We start from the raw sequence: 10,339 nt of genomic DNA, 5'->3' as shown, positions 1-10,339 counted from the left end.
AAGTCTTTGACACAGAATATTGCACCAGTCCCCCCTCTTTTATACTTTTCTTTCTTTTTTTTAATAAATGTTTATTAAAATTTTCCATCTTAGTACAAAAAAAAATCACAAAAAAACAAAAAAAGAATTTAAAAACACATGAAATTTACAATCCGTATTTTCAATGACATATTTCCCTGACTTCCCCGCACCTCCCCTTCTTATATTCCAATTCAAATTATTAGTTCAACAAGTTCTTATCCCCAATTTTTAACCTAAAAATTTAGTTCATTTTAAAGAAAAAAAACCAATTTTCACTTATAAACATCCATATTTATACATCAATACTCATTCTTAAAACCTTTTTCTAAAGTCAACCCAAATTCCCTTCCACGAATTCCCCAATTTCCTTACTAATAACAAAAAACACACAAAAAAAACAGATTATAATTATACACCCTTTGGATTCCCAAACCCCACCACCTCCTTTCCCGGTTTCGATCCCCAACAAACGTCCATCAGTCTTAATCTACTATCAGCCTGGAGACCTCACATCCGAGGCTCTTAATTCTCTCTCAATTCCTCTCTGCCAGTTTTTTTGATAGTCTTTAGTATTAAACACCAGGTCTCGGAGAAGCTCTGTCCCCGTAAGGTCCATGTTTCTTCCAGCCAGACTCTTACTCCTTTTAAGTCCAATTGTCCCGAAAGCTCCAACTTCCACCTTAATCAAATTTGTAATCCATAGGTCTTCAGATCTCCACAAAAGGAGATCTCTCCATTCTTCAATCTCCAATTCAAACCAGATTTTCATCATCCAATACTTATTTTCCTTTGTAACCATCATGTCAGGCCTCTGGCTCGATTTCTTATTTTCCTTTCTAACCATCATGTCAGGCCTCTGGCTCTCCTTTGTCATCTGCAAAATTACAGCTCCTCCTTCCTTTTCTTCAGAGACAACATATGTCTCCTTCTCCGCACTCTCAAAATTCTCAAGTTTCTCTTTTTGTCCAACTGCATGGGCTTCCTGAGTCAAATCCTTATCAAATTCAATGATATTATTTACTGTTAAGTTCAGAGTTGCAACATTTGTAGCCAAAACATCCATTTGGCCTTGTAACTTTCCCAAGAGAACAAAGGCTCTGTCCAACCCAGCTTGAATTTTCCCTCCTCCAGCCATTCTTGTAATGTCCCAAATCCCCCTCTAGAGGGATTTTGGTAACTTAGTATTCTTTCCAGTTCAAATCCAAAAGTCAAGTTAGTTTGTATCAGTTCTTCCTTGTTTTCAACAAAATATAACCAAATTGCAACAAATATTTCCAGCAGAGACAGCAGAAACAAAGTTCTCTTTTTCCGTCTTGACAGCTAATTTTAACAGCTGTCAAACTCTTCTATATCTCCTCAGCAGGCTCTCTCACGGATCACTCCCGGGTCCGGGGGGGTGGCACTTCAGCTCTCAAAATTAGCTCTTATCCTCCGGTAAAGTTATTTATGCTTATACTGCCAAATCGTGAAATTAATATCTTTTAGCCAATAAAGAAAAAGAAATTCTCTCGACCTTAGTTAACTAGTCCTTGCTTTAAATTATTTACAAGACGGGGAGGCGGACTTCCTGTTTGCACCTTCCCCGATCGTGCCAAATTCAACAAAAAAATTCCCTTTACAAGTCCAATTTCCGTACTACTCACGGGTTGTTACTTTTAGAGTCCAATTGTTCACAAGAAGTCAGCGCTCTCTGACCATGGCATGCGGCTTCACTCCCCAGGAGGAGCAGTTGACTCTCAGCACCACGCCGCTCACCCCGTCCCCCGTTCCGAAGCCTTTAAAAAGGCTCCTTCGCAGGTCGGGGGGGCGCAAATGGTGCCCGCCGAGTCACCAGGTTCACAGGCTTCAGCGCCTGTGATTTCTGAGGGTCCCCGCGTCGCCGCAGCGGCCAGACCCAGCTCCTGCGCAGCCGATTCCCTCCAGAGCTCGGAGGGAATCCGCCATTAGCCGATCGCGCTAACACAGAATATTGCACCAGTCCCCCCCTCTTTTATACTTTTCATTGAATAAATTGCTTATCATTGTTTGGCCCCTTGAAATAAATTCTGGGATATGGGAAAGCTCGTCTTAATACAACTTTACCATTACTGCTTGACCATGTAACAGTAACCTTCTGAATTTCTGAACACAACCACATACAGAGGTGCCCCTCACCCAGCTTTAATTCTTTAGGAGAGAAGACAAGCACCACCCATTCAAGGATAGTGGCTATCAGGCTAATCCCTGGCTATTGCACCAATGCTAATTGTGTCCCCCAGCCAGGGTTGGAATTTGCGTATGAGCAATTCAGTAAGACAGGGAGTAAAGCATAACCAGTGATAAATGCAACAAACTCAATGAATTGATTGGTTTATTGGCATAACAAATTTCACTTGCATTTTGGAAAAGTTCATAGTTACCAACTCAGGGCAGGTGAATAAGATCTTGTCATCTTCCCCCTCAGCAAAATTATCCCCAAATTAACAACAATTACCATATCTAGAACATTACATGTGATATATATTTACAAATAAATGATTAATGTGAGCTCCCCAACCTTTTTTGAAGGGAAGGGTTTGCATGAAATATATATAACACGCTATGTTACATGCTGTATGTTGGGATAGAAGAATGCTATGAATCCTTTCCCCCAGCCTCCAATACACACAAATGCAGCACATGTGTGGCAGTTGCACATGATAAGATGCTTCCTTGGTTTGCTCATTTTGATAAATTACTGCTCAGTTGTTCTCTTGTAGTATTATGTTTTAACTATAGGAAGCTTCATCTGTAATAGAATTCTGTATTATGTGTTCCTTGAGTGCTTTGTTTGGCTTAAGTAGGGGATTCCGGAGTGTCCATTAAATGTTATTATAAGGCCATAAGCCACACTAGGTGCTTCCTAGGTATACCTTTATACCCAAACTTTCCCCAAACCCAAGAGTCACTTTTCAATTTGAGGACATTAACAGAAACATAATAACCACAATCTGCATTATTTATGCCATAGGCACAGTTGATGCAAGCAAATTGGCATGCAGCAGGGACTGGGAAGCCAGATGTTGTTGGATTTTAACTCCCACCCACTCCAGCCAGAATGGCCAAGTGTGATGATGGGAATTGGGAGTTCAACATCTGGAAGGTTACAGGTTCTCTATCCCTGGCATAAAGGTTGATGAGAGCTCATATGAAGCAGGGTCCAATTACATTCAGATAGTTATGAATCAGCTGTTTGTGTTTGTTAATGCGCAACAGCTCAAACTCACTTTTCAGTAGAAAAAGATGAAATTGCTGCTCAATGCAATGTTTCTGTTTCCATATTATCTTTGTCTTCCAGATACCAAACTATAAAAAAATGCATTAGAAAAGTTGCATTAGAAAAGTTACAGGTGCCGTGGTACATCTTCAGGATGGTCACTCCCTGCTTGCATTTAGTTAGCACTTTGTCAATCTCTCCAACTTTTACATTCAGTCCCCATCAGATGCACTGGCAATTTGTTGCCCAGCATGGGCCGTGCAGTGAGTATGGTAGATGTAGTATTATGACAATGCAATGAGCAAAGGTACTTTTTCAAGGTATTGGGTCCTTTCCCCACCCATTCCACTTACTGCGTGTCAAGACCCCGAAACCACCCTCTCAATTGTGAATTAAACACAAGGACGCAGATATTAGGTTAATGTTATTGGGCAAATTTAGGCCACAACTTTATTGGTTACAGAATGTGAGCGGTATTGGCTTAGGCATTGGATTAACTCGACTATATCTGACTCCTGCCCGTCACGCAGGGAGTCCAGTAAGTTAGGGGGAGCCCCGTCAATGCAAACCAACTTGAGCTCCCCCAGGGTTCCCAATGGGGTTGTGGCATGGCCCCAGCTCCGCCCTGGGCCTCGGACAAGCTCCACACCCCGGATTCCTTTAACGGAATACCCTTAAGCTTGGAGGGGCAGGTGATGGCCACACCTCCCCTCCCCCATCATAAGATCAACCAATGCCTAACCGCCAAACCTTACAAAGTTGTAATGATTGCTACGAGGTAGGCGAAAGCCAAATGGCCCATGCCAATTTGCCAAGTGGAAAAATTCCAACCAGGCCCCTCAACGGTGACCACCCAAGGCCCATAGCAAGGCCAGTATTGACACCTGCAAATTAGGGAGGGAGGGCGGGAGATTGAAGAAGTGAGCCGAGAGGAAGCTCTCCAGCTCACGCCTTGGACGCCTCCCCAGTCAGCAGATTGGTTGGCTGGTCGATGACGTGGCCAGGAACCTCCGGGTGATGTGGGACTTTGTCCCCCCGCCCCTGGAGGGTAGTGGGTGGCCACGTGGTCCACCGCAACTCCTCCCTACAGTGAACTGGAGCGGATTTGCATAAGTGGATTCAGAGCTCCCCTTCATCTCTAAAGCTGGCAAATTAAAGAGCTGTTTATAAGAATAGAACTAAGGGCTCAGGAAGAAACCTTACAATGCTGTTTATGTACATCCTGCTCTTCAAATTATAAAGAGCAACAATGGTTGGTTGACTAGTTAATTCATATCAAATATCTTTGATTGTTCTGTGCTCTCTTTTATCCCTCTGGGTTGATTTTATTAATCACTATCTGCGAGCCAGTGAAAGCTACGAAGTGTCTTGAGCAAGGAATCTATCGTGACTATTGTTGACATCTATCGTGAGCAAGGAATATTGATCTGTCATGAGAATCGTCATTCTATTCACTGCCCCTTTAATTTAAACTCTATAGGATCACCTGCCATGTCTGTCCAATTATCTTTATGTAATAAGCATTGTGCAACCGAGGCTTTGAATGCTGCAGCTATCTGTGCTACGCCACTCAAAAGGGTTTACATTTATGCCTGGTGATCCCTCTATGGCCAAAACATCCCAACTGAACTGTGCCATATTCCAAGTATATATTCAATATATTCTTTGCACTTTAAAATGTTAGAAGAGCACTTTAAACTGCTTTGAGATTGTGAAGCAAGTCACACAGAGGAAAAAGTCTGTTCTCATGGAAACATGTTGATTGAAATGGACACATTTAAAAGCCATCTATTATCATCTGCAATGTGCGTTTGTTTTCAAATCCCATCAGCTGCTTGATTATCTTGAGGTACCATCCTGTGCTGCCGTTGCAAAAGGCAAAAAAAAAGTATGTCTTTGAAGACAACTTCAGCAAATGGATTTTTATTGTAAAGAATCCATGTTCTGCTGTCATATTCCATTGTGTCCTCTGTGTGCATCTGTCTTAAATGTGTGCCACCATTTTGTGTAAACCAAAATGGAAACAAATCAGAAGCAACTTGTGTAAGGATTATTTCCTGAGAAATGCACCACAACAGGTATAGATCAGCAAAGCTAGAATGCCACAAACAAAAAAAAGAATCATCATCAGTGCCAGTCTCCAAAGTTGTTGAGTTCTAGGAAGTTTATTGAGAAACAGAAAATTTGGGTGCCATCTTCCATCATGCTAAATATAATCACATTTCTAATTGCAGACCTGCTCACAGAGCTAGGAGCCAAAGCTACCCTGTTTCTAACAAGCTAACATTCTGTTTTCCCCTTTCACTCTTTTCCTTTTCGGAAAAAAAGAAAAGAAAAGAAATTTCATTTGGTGCGCTGCACACCTCCAACATACCTAGGGCAAATGTGCTACTTTTTTTTCTTTCCTTTTTCTATCTCACCTTTTAGCTGTTGAACCCTACCAACAGATTTCGTTCTGATAAAACCATTCTTAGTGTTTCAATAGCCTTCTGCTTATATGTTTGAAGATTCGAAACTGAATGGGGAGGTGGCCAAGGCGGCGCTGGCAAATGAAGACTGCCCCCACATAGACCAGGCTATGTCACCCGAGGAAGGCCTGCCCTTTACCCGTTCTGGCACTCGGGAGAGATATGGACCTTGCTTCCTCTTATCAACCGGGGAATATCCCTGCCCGCCTGATGGAGGAATAAGAAAGGGTATGTAGATGAGGTCCTGTAATCACATAGATAGTAACATAGTTTAAGAGATAAAGTACTTACTGATAAGTAGTGAGCTTGTTTTAGATTGTGGCTTCTTGTGCTACAATAACAGCCTGATGCCTGCATTTTAAGTTACTAATCTGGGCTAGAAACAGTGGTTCCCAAACTCTTTAATCTGTGTGCCCTTTGCAAATCATTTCATCTAGTGTACAAATCTAGCATTCACCTGCACCAGCCCCCAAGACCTTAGCTGCCATACAAGGCTTCACAGCTCAATCTTCTTCCCACCTTCCTATCGCAATTGCTGTGGGACAACATGGTTCCAACTCTTTCACCTGCTACAAAACCTCTTTAAGCTCTCACCTTCTCTTTCTCCTGTACCCCCCCCCCCAATTTCATGTGTGGCAGGCGGAGGGGAGTAGGCAATTCAAACATGCTCAGCAGAATTTCCAGAAGGTCACTTGTAGGTCACTGGTAGAGGCCTTTAACAAATGTCATGCAAAGAGCAATCACTTGGCATGATAAGTTTTGTTGTTTTACATTTTCTCTGGCAAGTGCTCATGTGCCCCTATGGGTACAGGTACCAGTTTGGGAACCACTGAGTGGGGAGGGAAGCAAAAATAAAACAATGTTTGTGACAGTGTCAAGCAGCTTAGTCTTCCTTGTTGGTTTATTTCAGCAAGTGCCAATAGAGAGTAGTTAGCAGTATCCTTAATCTATTCCAGTTTCTTCCCCAAGGAATGTGAGAGACTCACTGATCGGAATAATCCAGGAATGACAGCTATTTAGAAAGTGCGGGCATCTTAAGACAATTGTTTGGCCATCTCTTATCCATATACAACACATAACATTAAACTCTAGCCCATTCAGCTTTCATAATTCAGTAGAATGGCCACCACTCCATGAAGACAGTGTTATGCTCTCCTTTGGCTCCCACGTTCATTTGCCTTGACCACGGTTAGTATTTGTTATTGTGGCCTGTTGCCAATCTCCCTGAATATTTTCATGAAACTTTTATGACCGTATCGACTGCACCTACTACTGAAATAAAAACAAGAGCATTTTAAATATTTACATATATATATCTATATTTATTATAAGGAGAGGGAAGCAGACCATGGCTTATTTAAGCGGATGAACTGATGATGGTGAAAATGCAAACAAATTAATACTCACCCTAAAAGATTATCAAGCACATGCTTAGATACGTAAAACATATCATTTAAATCCATTTCAGTGTAGTATACATACGCCCTGGTCTGATAACTCCAGCATGTGGACGGAGGCTCCAATGTGTCTGTGGAGCTTTCTGTGAATGGTTGCTGAATACTCTTGTGGTATGTTCCCATATAAGAGCATGCCAAGTTTTGGGTGTCCCCCACCAAAAACATCAACAATGAATTGTGGCCATAGAGTGTAACACTGCATATTGACCAACTGCAAATATGGTAGGGTGAAATCCATGGCACAGGTCGTACTCTACAGAAACTGTAGGATGTATTGCATGTCGGTAGGGGGAGACTATGAATAAATGCCAGTTGTAGAAATAGAGGAGCTATAATTCTAACTTCAAAGCCTATTGATGATAAGATATAGTAGGATAATTGTACTTTCATTTGAAAGTATCTCTGCTGAAAATTCCCTTTGTAGCAAAGTGTTTTATATCTGATTCTGTATTGGATAGGTGTTGGCCACTTTCATTCAACTGGAGTCTTCTTCTTTCGGTTCTTGCTTCAGTGTATTCTGAGACTTCTGCAAAGTGTCATCTCACTGGGGATTTTTTTTAAAAAAGTGTAGTTCCCATGATGCACCTCAACAAGAACCAGGCTCTGCCTGTTGACTGAAAGTAGAGCCAGCTAACTAAAGAAGTATAAAATGTCAGCATATTGTTGGCCTGTTTGAGGGGTGGGAGGGTGTGTATATATACCTTTTGTGTTCCAACCAAATTTCATTTCCTAGATTGTCTTACTGTCTATAATTTGCTGAGCTGTTTTGTGCATGTCTAAAAACTGGCAGAGGGGAAAGGAAAACAAATGCATGCAACAATACTGGTAAACAAACTGAGTAGTATCTCTATAGCAACATAGTAACTGCTTTTGCTTTCAGATGGGCTTTTATGTTATAAAGACATCTTTTTAGGGGGCCCAACCTTCAGATAATGTGATATGTAGCTATATAGAACATGGGATATTTATTTCTTCCAGCTGCTTTATGGCATTGCCTACATTATAGTAGAGGGTTTCCATCCAAGGGAAAGGAGGTTATTTCCCCTCTCCACCATTTTCTGATTGCTTCTGACATGGTCATGTTGCAAGGGATACTACTCTCAGCATGTCAAAGCATGAGGATGCTACTGATCTGGCTACTTTGTTGACCATTCTGTTGTTGATCCAATGCTGTATTTTTGCATTTTTTTTTCTTTTTAAATGAAGGTTATGAAATGTCACGGAGTCTTAACAGCATAGCTGGCATAAGTGGAAAAGCGGTAGGATTATCCTCAAAGCCTGCACCCTACAATTCTCCTAGCCCAACGAGACATTCTTGGTCTCCCATCCCATCCATTTTGTAGCATGGATCAGTAGCAGAGAATGGTCTAAATCATAATACTAAAAAAAAGAAAGAAAAAAGAAAGAAAAAGAAATGCTATTCTTTCTAATTGACCTATGAGCTGTCACAATATAATGCAAATGATGATGATGATGATGATTGAAGCGGTCTGTCTCTCGGTAGCATCTCATGGGGACGGTGTTACTACTGGTTTTAGTAACGCTTACACTGACAACATCCTTGATCGGTAGTGCTGAGATGACACTAGGTGGGCATTAGTAGCTTTGGCGGGCCATAACACTGCATGATATTGGAACATAAGACAACAAGGTGGATGCATCATGTAGTTTCCTCTAAGGTTGCATCAGGCTGGTATGTGCTTTTTCTTGGCTAATGGTGGATCCACTGGCTCTTATGGAATGGGTTAGGCATTCAGGCCAATGCTGAAACTTGCCAACGATTGAAGATTTTGCTTTACTCAGGATATTTTTGAGCCATAGGAACCCTGCAGGAGTTTGAGCAAAACACACGCAGTAGGATGAAACTTTGCATGGGCGCCTATTCTATGTTGAAAGCAATAAGATACACTGTAGAGAGGTCTCTAGCTGGCTGGCTGACTGCATGGGAAAAAGTACTGGCGGAGAAGAAAACTGGCTGCCTCTGCATGTAGCTCTTTCCACCTTAGTCCTCCTTCCTTTAAAACACCCAGCTTGATTTGAAAAGCGCAGGAGAGAAGCTCAAGTATTGATTATATTCTTTACATGCAGATCTTTGCAAAGAAAGTCCTGTCATTGCTAAATATATGCCAACAGAGGCAGTCAAAGTGACTTGACATGGAGAGAACGAGATGGACAATGATGGCTTGTAAACGTCTGGGTGGAACTGTGCAGGCATAGAAGACCTCCTCATTTGGACAAATGTAATCTCACTCCATGCAAGTTTGCAGGATGATTCTATGTGGTTTCACAGATATAAGTAGATTTGCAGGCTTTTTCTATGGCCAAAATGTAACAAATGATAGATTTTTTTTTTGTTGTTCCATAGCATGAATTGCATGAAAACAAAAAAACCTGCAATTGTATGAGTAACTTTAAAGGGGGGGGTGGGAGGCAAAGTGATCTATTTTCTTTCAAAGCTCTTTACTTTTACATACATTGTTGTAGCCAAACTGTAAAATGTTCTAAAACCGTACATTCCTTTGCTATGGATTGCTTCTTTTTGTATACAAGATAAAAAGAGTTAATGGTTTTAAAAGTGGAATCAGGCGGTCATATTGACCAAGCCTTCATAAATACATCACATTAACATGAAAAAACAATCAAGAACTTTTCATTCAACTAGAATTGTGTAAACTGTACAAACAACTTTCTTTTCCTGTCTGTTTTTGTTGGCATGCTTGTGAAACATGGGACCAACTCTTGGACCTGATGGTAACAGCTGGTTTAGACTTCTTTTCCAGCTCTGGTTATGTTGTATTTTATTGGTGTATAGATCCAATGTGAAGACCCTTCATGGCAAATTGTTCACATTACGTAATCAGTGATGAATTTAACAACAAAAAATGTTTTTTAAAAAAAAAATCAGAAAAATCAGAAAATCTGGGACTTACAGTATACAAATCAGGAAGCTACTCAAGTGTAAGCTTGTCTCAGAGTTTAAGAAACAAGATGATGGCATTGTATGCAATTTAGAACTTCTGAGTAAAATGCATGCACAATGTTATGCAAAACAAATCCTAGCATGAAATAAATTTTGTATCATGGTTTCAATGCCTGCTGTACAGTGTAAATCAGAATTCTTTTCTAAAATGATCAGAGGTTTCCAGATACACTTCTGA

General features: G+C 41.0%; 1 protein-coding gene across 5 annotated transcripts in view; it reads left to right on the top strand.

Annotated features, from left to right (window-relative positions):
* The window catches only part of KCNC1 (potassium voltage-gated channel subfamily C member 1), a 122,409-nt gene extending 112,136 nt beyond the window's left edge, over positions 1 to 10,273 (top strand). The window contains exons 3-5 of one of the 5 annotated variants that reach the window (XM_083590008.1): positions 5,764 to 5,952; positions 8,388 to 8,440; positions 9,270 to 10,273. In XM_083590008.1, coding sequence (XP_083446134.1) covers positions 5,764 to 5,952; positions 8,388 to 8,440; positions 9,270 to 9,329 — 302 coding nt within the window. In that variant the 3' untranslated portion in view covers positions 9,330 to 10,273. Of the gene's footprint in view, positions 1 to 5,763; positions 5,953 to 8,387 lie in introns of all 5 variants that reach the window. The other 4 variants (XM_083590007.1, XM_083590009.1, XM_083590010.1 and 1 more) reach the window with 4 other exon arrangements.
* Positions 10,274 to 10,339: the final 66 nt, after the last annotated feature.

This window comes from Podarcis filfolensis (genome assembly GCF_964270895.1).
Source record: "Podarcis filfolensis genome assembly, chromosome: 1".
Taxonomy (NCBI): domain Eukaryota; kingdom Metazoa; phylum Chordata; class Lepidosauria; order Squamata; family Lacertidae; genus Podarcis; species Podarcis filfolensis.
The sequence above is the reverse complement of the archived record's forward strand: the minus strand, read 5'-3'. Positions and strand labels throughout refer to the sequence as shown.